This window comes from Drosophila elegans, unplaced genomic scaffold, assembly GCF_018152505.1.
Source record: "Drosophila elegans isolate 14027-0461.03 unplaced genomic scaffold, ASM1815250v1 contig_208, whole genome shotgun sequence".
Taxonomy (NCBI): Eukaryota; Metazoa; Arthropoda; class Insecta; order Diptera; family Drosophilidae; genus Drosophila; species Drosophila elegans.
Window position 1 is genome coordinate 16,551,151 of NW_024545578.1, and position 17,774 is coordinate 16,568,924.

Below are 17,774 nucleotides of genomic sequence, written 5' to 3' on the forward strand. Positions count from 1 at the left end.
AAGTCGATAAAAAGAATGGAAAAAGAAACGAAAACAGAAAATAGCTAAAAAGACGGAAAAACTATTTTCCAATTTTCCAAAATGTAGACAAAAAAAAAACACACACACACACCAAGATGTGTGAAGGGGTGGAGATAAAAGAAGGGAGGCGTGGCAAGAGGTTAAGGTTCAAAGCTGCACAAACAGAGATATGCAAAAATTGGTAGTGGCAGAGAGCTGAGGCAGCAAAAGTTGCGCCAAAAAAAACTTTACACACGGCCCTGAAGAAGAAGTTGCTGCTGGAAAAAAATTTGAGATAAAGAGAAGATAGTAAAGGAGGAGAAAAGGGGGCGGCTTGAAGGAGAAGCAAAACACGACGATGAATTATTAGAAACGTATGCAAAATGCTGCATATGCATTAGGCTGCAGCCATGTTTGTGGGTGATTTTTCGTGGGTGAACCACTCGAATAAATCAGAAATGTTGCAAAAATGTTGAAAATTTTTAGGAAATGTAAAGGATATGTGGCAGCCACTTCGCTATGCGAAAGTTTTTATACTCTTCTAGGATATCATCAATTTTAGAAGCAATTTTAATGCAGAATATAATTACTTTACTTTTGCCTGTTTAGTTAATTCAATTGCTTTTTTGTATCGCTCTAATATAATAATATCAATTAATTTTGAAAGTATTATTGTTATATTTTCAATTAATTGATTGGCATGTTGAAAAATTAAATTTCACCAAGTTTTAAATACAAAATGATCTGAGTTCTTAAGCGCACAATCTTTGTACTTAATGTCATATTTTTGCATCAGAATAGCATTGTAGATAATGGGTGCGTGCATTCGTGGGGATTTTCCAACTCCACCACTCACCCAATGCATGTCATTCGTTTTTACTGGGCACGTATTCCCCAAAGACTTGCCGTCCCAGCTGCACATTTTGGCTGTTTTTAATATGCTAAGCACTTTTTTATGCATTTTACAACACTATCGAATGTGCCAGCCCGCAGCTGTAATGCTGCCCTTCTCTCTGCATGCCACATCTTTCACTGGCTTTTATCTATGTGTGCGTTGTATTCACATTGACAGTCAATGCAGTGCGACAAGTCACAAATGTGCATATCAATGGATGTGTCAAAAACGTTGCCGAGAGTTAATAATACATTTCGCATTCCTCGAAGAAGCTACATACACACGAGGGATGTGGATGAGGATGGGGAACATCAGGATTCGGGGTAAAATCCACTCCGACTAACTCCACTCTCGCCAATCGCTAAGTGCATGTCAAATAAACGGGGGTTACGAGGGAGATAAAGCAGCCGGGGTTGCTATGTGACTGACTGCATCCTGATTATGACACAGACACGATATATTTGGTCCTGAAGTTTGACATTTCCAAATGCCATTGGCTTAACTCGGTCGGATTCGAATGGAAAGCAACTTCAGTTTGTTTCCCTAAAAGCAATGTTTAGTTTTAAGAAGTGGAAAAATAGTAAAAGGGATTTTAGCAACCTATTTAAAACGAAAAAACTTTAAATTGGGATAAATTATAAAGTAACAAAAATTACTCAAAAAAAAAAAAAAACAGTCAATTCTTTTGACTTTCATTTCAAAAAGATTTAATAAGTTCAAGTACATAACATTCTCATACATTTAAGACGCATATTTGACCCTTTTTCACCAAACCCCAACGCAAATCAAGAACAGCACTATAGAATGTGATGTGAGGGCAACCGCACGATATCACTAAATCATATCTCTTACAAAGAAATCTTTGTAATGCAACTCAGCAATAAGCTAAGTAACTGCTATCGTGTGGCAAGAGAATCAGAGGGCGACTGGGAAAATAATGAGCATTCTGCAGTGCTCGAAGCGAGGGTCAAAACATATACTATATATCGCACATAAGCGGGGGATCCCACTTCTCACACAACCCCTAATCGTCTCCTTATTTTTCCCCTCTTTTCAAGTCGAAAACGATTTATGCGGAGCACGTTTCATGCGAAAGTCGTCAGCACGTTACACTCCAGAAATAGAGGGGAGTACAGTGAAACTACGGTAACTGTAACTTTTCTAAATTTAATTTCGGGTAACAAATTAGAAAAGGCAAACATTTTTAGTAGAGTAAACTTCCTAAAACGTTGTCTCTATTATAAATGTATTTCGATATAATTTTTCGTACCAACCATTTTTAGTTCGTTTAATCAACTGGGTTAAAAATATATTTAAAAAATTATCCAGCTTATTCACAAGCTGTTTAACATATTTAAATAGTAATAAGAAAATGCATTAGAATAGGGTTTTCGTCAACTTCTTAAAAAATCTAAAATTTTTCTGTATTTACATTTTTTGTTATGATTATCTGTTGTTGCTTATTATTTTAGATTGCACTTTAACAAGATAGAACTAGATTTTAACTGTTAGTGGCCAACACTGGCTAACAGTGTTGTTGAACGCCAAAAGTAATAATAGCAAACTTCCGTTTAGCCCCGAAGGTCTGCAACAAAATACAATGCAAAAACAGGAACGAGCACACGAGAATGGAACGCAACAAAGGGAAGCACTTAGCGGTTTACGTTGGCGGTTGGATTGGTTAACAGAACCGAGAGATAGCCATGTGAAGGAGGCGGTTACGGAGGGCTAAAAGAAGGCGAAATGGAGGTGGTAGGACGACCACCAACAGTGGTCATGGTTGGACGACGACAACGATTTGGGAAAGCTAGGCGACACAAGGAACCGGATTATGCAGCTTTGCGCACACACGTGTGCCGAACGTGACATTTTTCGGACAAAGCTAATGATGCTGCGAACTTGCAATTTGTTTAGGAGCAGGAAGGTATTGAGTATGGGGAAGGATAGAAAGAAATATCAAAGTCATTTAAGTTGCGAGCAGCTAAATATTCAACTTTAGCTTTATTTATTTATATAGTTATTTGGCTGGTTTAATACAAAAAACTAATAATAGGGGAGTAGCTTTCACTTAATAAACTTGTTAGTTTGGCTTACCAAAGTTAGACAAAATTAAATTTATTTTTAAAAATAACTATCTGTGTATCTCCTATTTGGTATTTGTTGTCAACATCACAATAATCCAACATATATTATTAGCAATAAAATTTACCTACTAACAGAATATATACAACAAGAGAGAATGTATTCAAAGGCAACAAAGCGACGGAACATTAGTCAAAATGTCAAAGTTTATAGCCCATAGGAGCGCAACAAAAACAGAAACTTTTTAATAAAAACATTGATTGAAACCAGCAAAAGTGAGAGGAAAAAAATGAGGAATCTTTTTGACAAGGAACCCAAAAAAAAATGCTGAACACTGATTATGAAATCGGCGGGGAAATGGAGGCGTGGCAGGATGGGCGTGGCGTTGGTCAGGGCGTGTCATAAATTAATGAAAACTTGATGAAGCCGGGACGTCAAAGGCGTCGTCAGGGCAAAAAGGGAAAAAAATCGAAAAATATTTTCTCGCTCATCAAACAATTCAAAGCAGAAAAGGGAGAGAGGCACAAACTTTTTTCATTAACAAAACGAAATCGAGAAAAAGTCAGGCGACAAAAGTTGATGACGATGGCACATACATAAAAATCTTTTTGGCCTTCAGTTTTTTTTGTGTGTTATTTTTCATGATTTCCCAGCACACACATTGAGAGGGAGATGGCGAGAGGCAGACCAAGTGTTGAAAGTTGTTTTAATGTTAATGACATTTCATTACGCGATGGAAGGGTGTGAGTTATCCTGTTGACAAATTGCTCAACATATTTTATGCCACAAGCTCCCATGCATCGAAAAGAAAAAAGGAAGCCTAATGGACAACCATGGACAATGCAGTGGTGCTTCTATTCTCATTTCATCATCCCCTTGGCCCTGCCAAATTAAATAAATAAATAAAGCATACGCACTGTGGTACAGAAGATAAATTTAACACACCCATCCGTTTTCTCTTTGTGTGTGTACTGTGTATGTGTGAGTGTGAGTACATTTCTCTAGAGCATCCACTTGAAGCTCGAAGAAGAAGCAGAAGACGAAGGCGCCCCGAGAATGCCTCTTGATGTGCTATTTTTACAAATTTTAGGTTAAAATACTTTGGCCAAGTGGCTCTGGCAGCAGCACAAGCATGTGTCAGGACACACACACACACCAGCACCAGCCTACAAATACACACTCAGGCGCAAGCACACAAACACCGCATAGCTTTAAGGACGAAGAAGCGAGGCGCATCTGCGAGGCGTTGTAGCGTAACGAATCTCAAAAGGCTACTACTGCTGCTTGATGCCAAAAATAAAGCGTGAAATGAAAGCGTGGCAAAAGTCAAAGAATTGTTAGTGCACACACCCTGGGAAATCTATTTAAGACTTCAATTTTCCTAGTTTCTCAGCAGTAGGATTTATTTAGTTGTGTTCTCAAATGCAAAAAATGTAATTTGTGCTTAGTTTAATTTTTTGGGAACAAAGAATATTATCCAGTTATGGCCAATGACTATTTTTAGAATGTTTTAGCATTTATATTAAAATATTAAATTATGTTAACGGAACATGAAAAATTGTATGATTACTTCTTAATAAACGGACTTTGTACTTCAAAGAATTTATAAACACTTGTGTCTGCTGTAAGCTTTCCAAAGAAGATTTGTTTTACACAAATTTATAATTTCTAGTTTTCTACATGTTTAGTAAAGAACGCAAATTGAACGTCAAATTAATTAAAGAACAAAACAGATTTCATTGTCTTTTCAAATTTATGAACTTGTAATCCTCTTTAAAATTACAACTTAAGATTTACGAAAAGAAAACTTATTCCATCAAAGTATACCAGTTGGCAAAAAGACCTAAAGTAAATAATGGCCGAAAATTTAAGCAGGGTAAATACATAACTTTCCTCAATTGGATTAAAATTTACACAATTTGATTTTAAGTTGGGAAAATTGATTGGATGAAATTGCACAGCTTGGAATTCATTTTGGCAGAAATGTATGCCTGAATAAGTGATTAGTAAATTAGATGTGTTGCATTTAAATGCAGGACCACCTGCAATCACGAATGCAAAGTGAATTGAAATGCATATGGATTAATAAACTCGGTTAAGGCGACCAAAGGCGGTAAATAATTAAAGTAAATTGGATATTTGGCTATCAAAAGAAAAAATCTTCTTTCTGCTTGTCAAAATCTAAACGATATTTTTTTTTTATTAATTCACGGCACACGCAGAGAGAAGTATTTTCCTCACATTTTTTGGTCCTGGCTGTGGCCCCCGAAACATATTCAACTTTGACTTTTAACCTCCCTTTCCGCAAAACGCCCCCTTTGTGCAGAGAGCCTTGCTTCATTGACTCAACTTGATTAGTTGTTGCGACAGTTGTCGTTGTACCGAACAGAGTATATAGTCCCGAACATTTTGTACAAAATAATTACAGAGCATGAAATTGAATTGAATGAAATGCCATTTCATGGAATTACCCGGAAAACTTTTTGCCTTCCTCCTCTGGCTCGTAAAGTTTTCTTTTTTCACCAATCTCTTTCTATATTTATTTTGTAAGCTCGTATGCGAGTAAGCACACAGGACAATTTCAACCTTTTTTCATCGTTTTTCCACAGTTCGTAAAAACATTAATTAAATGCTCAGTCACTGGCATTAAACTGAGCAAACTATGAACAGAGGAGGAACATTGAATCAGTTAAAAATTTCATGTAGAGTACAAATATAAAATATATGGGGCACATTAAGTTTGGGGGTAAAAATCATTTATGAAAACAGTTTGCAACAAACGAAAAAATTAAAAAAAAAGAAGGACGAGATAACGAAAAAAAAAATCAAACCAAAATGGTTTATGTTAAATTTGCTGGAAAACTCAAACACACTGGTGGCGGGAGGAGGGTCAAAAGCAAATTGCAAATGATGAAACTTTGCCCATCATAAACGCCATTTTATGTTATCCAATATGGCGTCGCTTTCTGCCCTTTTTTCCTCTGCCATAAAATTTTCACTTTTTAGTTTCGGGGCCGAAAAGTTTTTGCCCTGTCGAGGGTCGAGCGGACCAAAAGACAGAGAGCTTGGCTAATCGCACATATTTCCACATCAATAACAATTACCAAAAGGACCAAGGACCAAACAAAAACTCATCTCATTTGGTATGCAAGAGTACGAAATATTTTCTGAAAAGATTTTCCACACAATTTGCCGCGGGACTTAAAAATTCCGGGCTTAAAGCAGCGCACTTAACCTCGTCGCCAGCCACAATTTGGGTTAGTTGCAAATGTATGTCAGTTGCTAATTAGCCGCACTTCACTGGACCCCGGCGCATATAGAAATAATAATGCATATTCATAGGCGCGCCTTCTATGTGACGATGTCACGCATACGCCACGTGAAACGCCACCACTCAAAAGTCCTTGAAACAGGCAGCAGCAGCAACAGCAAAAGCCGCTGCAACCGTCAAAGCAACAACTGCAACACGCAGCTCATAAGTGCCTTTCCACGCGGTGGGCGTGTCGATCTGCCCACTTAGCACGACATCAGAAAAATGCAATGCATTAAATGCAGGTACTGCTGCCAAAGATCGGATAAGTAGGTTGAAAGTGATCCCTAAGTGTAGAAATTGCCTGCGAATTTTAGAATTTGCATACGACAAAACTGGTTAAAGATTATTTAAAGTAATTTAAAAATAAACACCAATATGTAAAATGTTTACAAACAATTAATTTGAGCGTTTTATTAGATTTTGATTTATTTATAATGGAAATATTTGTTCAATTAGTAAATCATAACTCTTTTACTATTTTAAAATGTTTTTGAAAATTGTCGATTTTTTTATTAAATAACTAGCAAATAAAAGGGCACTGCAATTTCCTGTCATTAAATGTAGCTATTTCCCTGAGCATGCTAAGCAATCTCCAAGTAATTAATTTAAAAGTAGAACGAGAGGAAAATGAAATTGCAGCTACAAAATATGTGAAGAAATCACACATTTTAACTGGAGGATCCTCCCTGACTTAAGTTCGCTTTGCTTGCCCTTTTTTCGGATTTGGTATTGTGTCGGCAGGGCATTTTGCCAATTCATTTTCACTTCGAGTAAAATTAATTAGAAATCAACAAAATGAACAGAAAACGAAAAAGCGCCCAGCTCAGACAGTGCCTTACATAAATCTCGTTTGCCTGAGCCCTAAAAGCATAAGAAAAAAAGGAAAACACAAGAGGGAGCCAAAAAAAAGGAAGGAACTCAAAAAAAAAAAATAAATAGAAATAATAAGAGAAAAACATTTTTCACTCTTGGAAATGGACAATGAGGGAAGACCAAGTTCCTCGCCCCCTCTAAACAACAATGAAAATGAATGAATAATATGAAAAGATTTTTCAGTTGCATTTTTTCCCGTTGCCAAACTTATCCATGCTTTCTTTAGACTTTTCGTTCTTCAATTATTTGTAATTGAAAACATTTTTGTGGTTTTATGAGTGCTCAAACAACCCTCGCAAAGCCCCTGACCATATACACAGGCTAATAATCATTATTATTTCAGATTTATTTGCGGTCATTGGGCTTGATTCTTGTTGTAACTCGCCTGTGTTTGTTGTAATTATTGAAAATGCGCTGGCCCAGGAAGTTTTCCACTTTTCTACCCTCTTGAGCCAATGATTTGCCCATTTGCTTGTGGGCATTTTTAATGAAATTTTCCTTGTTCAACACACGAACAATGAGTGTCATTATCATTCCAATTCGTCAGTCAGTCAGTTAGTCAAATATTTGTATAATTTGTCTTTATTGTCATTGACATTAGGCACATTTGTTGCCCCGATTATCTGGGCATTCTTTAAGTGGACAAACAGCTGACGCTGCTAATGGCAACGGGCGAAGGAGGGGGCATTGAAGTGGGTCTGTGGTTTCGGTGGTGGGTGGTGGGTGTTGTTGGGGCGCCCGCCTCAGATTTCTGTTATTTAGCTCAAGATTACGTCTTCAGTTTCCGCCTCTGTTTGCGCGAGAGTCATGTAATTTGTATTGCAAAGCTGAAAAATGTATGCAAATTATTCTTTCATTCTGTTTTATTTCCCTTGAGGAGAAGGAGCTTTTTATTTCGAAAGAATTAATGGTCAACACACTAAAAAGAACTAAGGTGAAGTCCTATATATACCCATATACTTCGAATCTGAAATCTCTACTGATTTTGAGCCCCTTGACTAAAAATATGTTCCTATAAAGTGTATAAAACTAGAATTATTCATTTTTACTGTTTGAAGAGATTTAAAATTAATAAGATGCACAAAGCAAAACCCTTTTTAGAATAATAATAACAATCAAATATACATACGCAAAAACATTCGAAGAAAAATAAAAAAATTTTGAATCATAAAAAGGCAAACAATATCCAACCAAAAAGCCATTCCGTTTGAGTGCACAGCTCCGGCGCAAAAGCCATTTTCCTTACATACTTCTTCAACCTGAACAAAATCATTTGATTTTCGGATTACCCCAACAAAGCCCCTTAAACATTCTTTTCATTTTGCAAATATCAGCAGTATACATTTTTTTGAGTATAACAATATTCCAGTCTACAGCTACGGATAATAAATGATAATGAGAAACCGCCCGGTACGCGACACGCAGCCAGGAACAGGATAATCAACAGACAAGATAAGCAAATTGACGGCGGCTACGGAGCATTGAGGAGGCTAACAACCAGAAGATACCAGCTAAGGCCCACATCCCCAAACTGCGTAATTATTTCAATATTTAATGACTGTAAAAATCAAAAGATGCCTATGCAAATGACACACTTACAAAAAAAATAATTTGAGCTTAATTTTTCCAAATAAATAAAAATTCAAACACATTTTAGGCCATAAAAGAAAACATTAAAAAATAATGTTGCAATAACAACCAATGGTATATAAAATTTTGTTTTATAATTTTATTAAAAAAAGGATTTTATTTATTAACAAGTATTTAACCTTTATTTGATTTTTTTTATATATAAAAAAAAAATCGGTAACTTTCTGTATAGCCTTCTTTCTTGTATTAATTGGTAAAACTTATTTTTTCAAGACCAATTAAAAAAATATTTATCAGTGCCAACATATGTTATATCCAAGGTAAGATATATCGGAGAACGCTTTTGAAAAACAGTGTTAAAATATAGTCTATCATTGAAAGAAAGCTTAAGTTTTCAGTCAATTGATTTTAGCAAGTGCTAATAGCTTTTACATCTCAAGGAGGACACTCACCACGGGCACAGGTATTACGCAGTAGACGCAGGGATGCCCACCAACAGCAGCGGCGGCGGTGGCGGTCGGCAGTCCGTAGGCGGCGCACAGATGGTGATCCGTCTTAAATATCTTTGTTGGCGGCGGCTGGGCAATCAGCGACGAGGAGGCGCTGGAGCACGTGTACAGCGTCGTGGTGGTGCTGGTATTGCTGCTGTTGCCGGTGGTGTTGCTGCCGCTGCTGCTGTTGTTGCTGTTGCCGCTGTAGATGTTGCTGCTTTGGCAGTTATCGCTGCTACTGCTGCTGTTACTGCTGCTGCTGCTTGTCCTGCTTGTGGCTTTGCTGGCCTGGCTGGCTCCTGATGTTGCAGCTGTTGCTGCGATTGCTGTTGTCCCGGCAACACTTGTTGTTGCTGCTGTTGCTGTTTCCTGCGGTAGTGGTGGAGGTGGCGGCGGCGGTGGTGGTGGTGCTACTGCTGTTTGCTGTTGACTCAAGGAGCTGGCCTTGGGATGTTTAGCGCCTGATGTTGCTCCTCTGAGTGTTGCTCCTGCCGCCGCTGCTGCTGCTGCAGTTGTTGCTGTTACTGTTGCTGCTACTGCTGGTGCTTGCCCAACTGTTGCCACCAATTGGCTTACAGCTGCTGCCTCAAAATCGCCGGACTGCTGCTCCTGTTGTGGGTCCTGTTGGCTGAAATTGGCTAGCTTCGATGTTGCTGCGGGCAATGGCGAGGTTTTTCTCTTGATTGACGCAATTTTAATGGCTATTGGTGAGCAGGTTGATTGTAAATTGATGTCGAGGGCTTGCGTTCGCGTTCTCCCTTTTTATTTGCCTTTGTCTGCGACTGTCTGAGCCTTGTCTGCCTTTGTGTCTGCCTGGCTTAGTTTTCTTATTGATTTTTATTTAGAACATTGACTAGTTAGTAATGCGATTTTTATATTGGCTAAACACTGAACACTTATTAATGTGGAAATTTAATTTATTTATTTTCTTATTTTGCAGTTACTTAAGCACACACATCAATAGACACAATTTTTGGGTTTTTTTTTTATTCAAGCTAAGCTTTTTTTCAACTAAAGTTTCGTATTTTATTTTATTTAAGGGCAATTTGCTAAATCTTTTTCACTCACAATTAAGCTAGTTTTTTAATGTTTTATTTTTATGCTAGAGTCACAAATTTAATTTGGTTTTTTATTTTTATTTTATTGTCTCTATTTATCGCTTAGAGTTTTTATATATTTTATTAAAATAATACTGTATATATTTTCCTTTGGTGTCCACTTTAAAGTTTTCTTTAACATTTACTTTATATTTTTGCTTTGAGAGTTTTTAACCCTTTTTAGTTGTTTGTTTTCTGTTTTTAATTAAAGTTCTTAGTTTACTAAGATTCGTAGGAATTTGATCGCTGACAATTGTTGCGCTGAGAGACTGGAATCTTTGGACTACTTTGAGTAGTGAGTTCTTGAGCAGAATATTTTGTGTAAACTTCTAGATTTTTACGCTTTGTAAATAATACTGAACTTCACTTGCACTTGCACTTCCCGATTCTCTCAGTGGCTAATATGTATAAATATATTTGTAAATCATGGACAGAATGAACTGACTTCGACGCAGATTACGTATACGCACGGGAAATTGAAATATAAATATATATATTTAATGCTGAATTTAGCGGTATGGCTTTTAAAAACTTTCTCGAAAACACAAAATGGCGAGCTTGCACTGTGGAAAGGATGTTTGCAGGACTCCTCGGGCTCCTCGCTTGGCTATTTAAATAGGATTGGTTTGGGCTTGAATTTGATTTTCGTTTTGGATTTCGATTCGATTCGGTTTTGGCTTCAGACTTGGCTGGTTGTCTCAGGCAATCTCTGTGTGCTTGGGGCTCTGTGGTCGCTTTCCGCTTTTGTGGTGCGCAAAATGAGGAAAAGGCGTTTGTAACTGAACTTGACAATCGTCGAATGGATTCTGAATTTCTCATTGAGTAAGGTTTTGAGTAAAGGTCTCAGCTTCGCAATTCGTTTCGGCTTTGGAGCTTCGGTTTCGCACTTCGTGGAATCGCATGCACTGGGAGCCGGCAAAATTGTTTTCCAGCAACAGGATCCACAAGCCGACGCAGGCGCAGGACTCAAAGGCGTTTCGTGTGCCATTCAGCGCTGCATCGAAGCATCTTGTTTTTTGGAGGCGGAGAGTGCCGTATCCCCATTCGTCTGGTCAGCAACTTCAATTGAAATGCATCCCAGCCTATGCGGTCGCAATTACCGTAACAACTTTCTGCCTGCTCGCAATTGTCAACATTGAATTTAATCACAAATTACTACGTGACCAAGCACACAAAACTTCTGATAAGAAATATAAATATTTTGTTGAGCGTTTTTTTTAGCGCATACAACTCAAATACTGAAAGTTTTCGAGACACTCCGAACAATTTTTCGTTTAGCAAACTCGCATAGAAATAGCCTAATCAAAAATTATACGTGGGCAAAGGCCAAGGAAATACAAGTTATTTAGGTAAACGCAAATAAAGCAGCAAATCAAAGGAGCTTAAATTATATTTCCTTTCTGGTTATTTTTCTGAAGTATTTAATTTCCCTATTATTGAAGAGACTGTAAGAAATAAAACTAATAGGAAAAATAGTTTTGGTAGAGATATTTGGTTTTCTGGGCAACTGGCGTATCAAAAAGATCATTTCCAAAGACAGTTAATGAAAAACGGATCCTTAAAAAATTTAGTTGAGGGAAAATAAATCCAACGATGGAAACTGATGATTTTTTCAATGCACCTGCTTTTTTACAAATACAGAGAACACCTCAGAACTGTGTTCTGTCACTGATATATTAATATATAGTATCGGTTACAAAAATTTGTTTAAGCTGATTAAATTATACAAAAGGTTTGAATAAAAAAGGTCTTTCGTATTTTCTTAAAACAAAATTGCAAAATTCAATTTCAATGTTTTGAACTTTCGCTTGCAGTAGCGATGAAAACATGAATTTAATAGTTATTATTTTTCTTTTATTTAACAGTTTTCTTAACTGAAAACTTCCTAAAATGTAATATACCCAACTCGTTATAAACTCGACTTGAATAATCTTTACCCACAAAAAACTCTCGCCCATTTTCATCACAAAGTGCGGTTCAAAGTAATTTTAAATATATCTTCTCTTAACTCCATAGACTTCAGCAACTTGCCCATTTCCACTTTTATTTATTTACTTTCCTTTCTTCATTTTTCTGTGTAGGACACAAAATGCGAAATATAATTTTCATTCCAACCACAATAACTGACGTCGACTGTGGCGCTGACTAAGCGCGACTGTTTACAATTTTTGCAGTATTTTCCTCACTTATTCCCCACCCTCAACTTCTTTTTTCTGTATTTTTATTTTGATGTGGTCTGCCAGCATATTGTTGTTGTTGTTGTCGTGAGTTGAAAGCTGTTTAAATGAAAGAACGTTCCCGTGGAAAGCCAAAGCAACGCCTGTTGGCCATTAGAGGATTTCAAATAGATGATGCCTACAAAGCGAGCACACCTGGAGGGATTGCAGGGAGGGATTGGACTACCCAAAAACGCAGCAAACGAGCAATAGCAGGACCAGATTCTTGTACACCCCATCTCTCAGCATTATGCCGCAACAGTTTTGAATAGTTTATTATATGGAATACATATATAAACCATATACACCAAGAAAAACGTATGAGAAGGTCAGATCAGTGAATTTATAACTTAAGAGATAATTATTAAAAGCAAAAAAGTTAAAGAAACCAATCTACAAATATCTTAAATAAAAAAAGAAATCTGAAGGGTTTTACTGAGTTTTTGAAAGATCGAAATAAGTAGCAATAGTTGAATATCGATTTTATTTTGAAATAAAATTAAAAACTACTTTCTAACTCTATTTACTCTTCAGTTAGGACCTCTTTTTTTAATTACTTTGACTGTACAAAATTGTAGAAATCTTTATTTCTGTGCACCCATATACACGCAGGCAAACCGAATTTCGTCAGTTGAGGAAGGACGAATGGCTCTACTTACAAATGTTGCCTTTGTGTGACTACCATTTCATGATATACATTTTTTTCTATTTGTGTGTGTGTTGTTGGTGCTTAGAAAGCAAATGCATAAATTATAATGGAAATTTCACAATGCACAAGCCCATACCAGCTAAAAATGTGTAATACCATTGAAATTAGCAAAAAGGAAATCCAGCTAAAATAGTCCTTTCTTCAGAGCCCTTTGTGAGTGGGTGTATGTGAATAATGATTTATCAGGTATGAGGATAATGGGGCACTATTGCCTCGATTCTCTCATCGAGATTGGGCGGCTGCACTGCAACTGTCAGCAAATTGATGGCGAAAATGGTTAAAAGAAATCCGTATCATTGCCAGGCCATGGCAGCCGCATCAGCGGGAGCAATTTTCCACTCAAATGCGTACTCTCCGCCAGTCCCGTTCTAACCATTTTTCCCTGATTTTGCCCCATTTTCCTCCCGCATTTCCTGGATTCAAAAGGCTCTGCGTATGACACATGTCGATTGCAGTGGAGCCCTCTATCGCCCGCAAGCCAAAAATGGCGCCTTCTATGTGGAAAGAAGCATCAGAATCAGAAATCATCAGCCTGAGTCCGATTTGAATGAGCGATTGAGTGAGTGACTGTGTGACTGACTGGCTGACTGACTGCCGGGAGTGCGAGCAAGTAAGCCGTTTGATTGCCTGATTGATGCATGGAGCAATTGATTGATTGATGCCGTTGTTGGTCCTTGAATGCTTATATGTTTGGCCAACAATTTTTGTGCAAGGCTGCTACAAACTGGTTTAGAGTTGTTATGAGGTTATTAGGCCTATCAAAACTATGTCGCTTGCATTGAAGTCATTGGAAGGCTAAGTAAATTAATAAATATGTTTTATATTATAATAAAATTTTGAAGTCTTTTGCAAAAATAATGTGGTTCTAAAAGTTCTGTTTAAAATGAATATATGCTAACAAGCTCATGACAAAAAAATTGGTTAAAATAAAATATTTTAAGCATTTGAATAAAAAAATTTAAAATAAAAATTTAAAAACCTTAAAAAGGTTGCTTGTCACATATTGAGTTACATTTTATTATATGTGCTTTTTAAAACATTCTGAGTCTAAAAACATATATTGACCCAAATCACTTGAAATTATCGCAAGCCAATAAATAATAATCTAAAATTATACGCCCTTAATATAGAAGTGACTTTGACTTACATTTGCATAGTTTTGGGATCGCGGAATCTGCGGCGGCAATTGCTGGGCGTTCACCAGTCCCCTCATGTTACCGCCTCCACCTCCTCCGCCACCCTGCTGCTGGTGGAGTGGACCGCCCATCTGTTGCTGCTGCTGAGGCGGCGGGGCCGGGCTGTACCTTGGATGCATGGCAAAAACGCGTATCTTTAACTGTTTCTACTTTTAGTTAGTAGCACTCTCTGACTCGCAACTGCAAAATAAAGTAAATATTAAGATATTACAGATAAGAAAAATTTACTCATGTCCGCGAGTATTACATAAAATCAGCTTAAAGCTCGGGTTTTAGGCGAATCGGCACAAAATGTTGGGCAGTTTTTTTTTTTGTTTTGGTAGCATTTTCGGTAGCCTGAATACCATTTAAGGCTTGGTTATTTTATATGGTGCGACTAAATCGACCCAAATAAAATAAAAAATCAGATATTTTTAGGGTTTAACAACGAAAATAAAATTTAATTTTATTGATACCGTTGTTAAAGAGCTGGAAATAGAAAAAAAAGGTAAAAAATAGGTTTTAAAAGTCTAAGAAATATCTTCTTTGAAATGTGTTAATAAATATGGATATTACTTTCGCCTGTTTTTAACTGTGAATCTTAGGGTTTTTTTTCTATTTAAAGTTTATCTGAGTTTTATTTTGTTGGGTTCAAAATATTCCCGCATTAGCTTATTAACGCTTTCATGCCCACTGTTGCCAACAGGCAACATTTTCTTAGAATTTTTTTTTTCGGGCATGAAGGGTAAACACCTGTCACTCCTTTTTCCTACTGCACTTTTCAGCCCAACCCGTTGACACTGCCTGCAGCTAGGCAACACTGTCCGCTGTACTTTTTCGCTCTCTCTCTCTCTCTTTCTCTATTTATATCGCTCTTTTATCGCATTATGTGCCAAATCCAGATCGTTTTGCCGTGTTATATGTTTGTAATTAATATTTCACTTGCAAACTTTGTTGCTTGTTTTCCGCAGCACTTTGTTTCTGTTGCTTTTGTTCTTGCAACGGAGCGTTGAGCAAGTTATTTTAGCACTTCTGTTCTCTCTTTCCCGCTCGGTAGTTGCAACATTTGCATTTTGGCATTAAAAATAGCACACAGCCAGCCAACTTTTTTTTGCAAATTTATTTTTACGCTGCCAGACAGGCACAAACACACATACACAGGCCGTGTAATTTATTGATATGCTGGGGGAAATTATTCAATTGAAAATTGTTTTACGCTATGGCTTTTTATCAATTGCACTTGTTGTTTTTTGTTATTGCTTATTTAAGGACAATGACAGCGGGAGAAGAGAGCGAGAGCGCAGTTGACAGCTGTCACAGAGAGAAAGAATGAGCGGGAGAGAGCAGCCGGTAAAAGAAGACAACAAGTGAGCAAAGCAAAAAAGAACAAATAAAATATTTGCACTACGATAAGATTTAAATAATTACACTAATCATTATCTCTCTCTGAATTTTTTTTTGGTTTTTTTCACTATGTCTCTCTGAGAACCTTTTATTTATTTTTAATTTTATTGTTTTTTTTTTGACCTGATGTTCTTATTCATTTATTTTTATGCCATTTTGTTTTATTTTTATCGAGTGCATTGCACTAAAACAACAACATTCGCTTTCAATTAGCTGAGAGCTGCAAATTTTGTTGTTTTTGCCATTGTTACGTCTGCTTTGCGGGGCTTCCAAAGGTTGTTTTCTATTTGTTCGTTTTGCTTTATTTTTATGCTGCTTACTATTGGAATTTAATTTATTTTGTTGGCCTGTCAGCTGCTGTTGCTTCTTCTTCTTGCTTCTTGTTGCACGTTCTGTTTTTCACAAACAAGCACATACACACACACAGTCGCAGAAAACAGAAAACACTCACGCACACACAAACACGCAATTTGCACTTGAAAGTTATGTGGATTTCGTTTCGATTTGTTCGCTTTTTCCTTCGTTCTTGCTTTATTGGTTTGTTGTTTCGTTACGCGGTCTAATTTATATATTTATGCAAAATATTACAACGACAAAATATAAGTTTGCGCAGACCGAAAAAAACGAAGAAAGCACAACGCGACAGCGACGGCAATCGTATGAGAGTGAGTGTGGGAGTGTAGAAGAGAGAGCGAAAAAGCCACACAAATTTCGACGCTCTCTCTTGCTATCTCTCTCATTACCTGCGCGTCGCCGGCAAACTTTGCGCTCTTGCTCTCACAAATTTGTTGCTGTTGCGAATCGCAAATAGAAATTTAAATAATTAATTAATGGAATTGGCAAAAAAGCGCCTCTCCCAGTTTACAAAAAATAAAGAATACAAGAACCTTTATATTTACCTCTGAATCAGGATTTATTACGGAAACGCCTCAGTTTCCCGATATTTTTTATGTCAAAAACGAAGAAATTTGCGGTATTAAAAATAAAAATACCAAACTTTCACACTAGCCTACAAATTGTATGCTAAGCAGTTTAAGTGCCAACAAAATAAGTTTGAAAATACTTATTAATTACCTTTTATCCTTTAAAAAACATATAATAAATATTTTGTTTAATATTTTCAGCAAAGGGATAAATACAAGAATTTATATATTTCGTAAGCATCGATAAGAATAAAAAGAAAAACTGAAATAAAAAACAAGCAAAAACTAAAAAATTAATGTCAAAGTGATCATGTTGTTTTGCTGAACACGCCCAATGATTATATAAACATGTGTGTGCTATATTTTTAAATATTTAATCAACATTTACCAAAATATAATGTACAATTTATTCAATATTAATTTTTTGTTTCCTGTGCAGAATGTTAAATTCATTTTTTTATGTTCAAAAAAACCGTTATTGGGGTGAATTAAAAAAAAAATTTTCCGTTCTGCTCCTTTCTACTTGGGATGGGATTTTAATCCCATAAGCTCAGTTCATTACGCAAATGTCGCAAAATAAAATGAATGAAATAAAAGAACGAAGGATCCTAAACTGCGAAGCTAGCAACTTGTGTGTTATTTTGAAATATTTAAATAAAATTAATATTCTCAACAAGTGCGACGCATAAAAGTGCGACACCCACCACATATCATTCCGCCCATGCACGTCCTTCCAACACCCACCTCCTCCCCAGCTTTTGGCACATAACAAAGGACTAAGGGACTAAACAAATGATGCATGATGACGACAACGAAAAATAAGGAGACTGGAGGCTTAAAACAGACAAAACGAGATGGGAGCGACTCCCACGCGTTGTAAAGCATTGCCACGCCCACATTAACTCCCCCAACGCAAACAGCTGGGGACAAAACAATAGATTCAATTTTAAAGCATAGCAAAATTAAAAATTTAAGGATTTCAGAAATCAACATAAAACATTAAAAA

The 17,774-nt window shown here is 36.7% G+C and overlaps 1 protein-coding gene across 4 annotated transcripts in view; it reads right to left on the reverse strand.

The window, feature by feature from the left end:
• LOC108147427 (protein alan shepard) overlaps positions 1-16,492 on the reverse strand; it is a 127,812-nt gene extending 111,320 nt beyond the window's left edge. Inside the window, exons 1-2 of one of the 4 annotated variants that reach the window (XM_017273897.2) lie at positions 16,166-16,492; positions 14,414-14,642 (exon numbers count right to left, since the gene is read on the reverse strand). In XM_017273897.2, the coding sequence (XP_017129386.1) occupies positions 14,414-14,581 (168 nt within the window). In that variant the 5' untranslated portion in view covers positions 14,582-14,642; positions 16,166-16,492. Of the gene's footprint in view, positions 1-9,205; positions 9,996-14,413; positions 14,643-16,165 lie in introns of those variants that run through there. The other 3 variants (XM_017273898.2, XM_017273890.2, XM_017273883.2) reach the window with 3 other exon arrangements.
• Between the last annotated feature and the right edge of the window lie 1,282 nt (positions 16,493-17,774).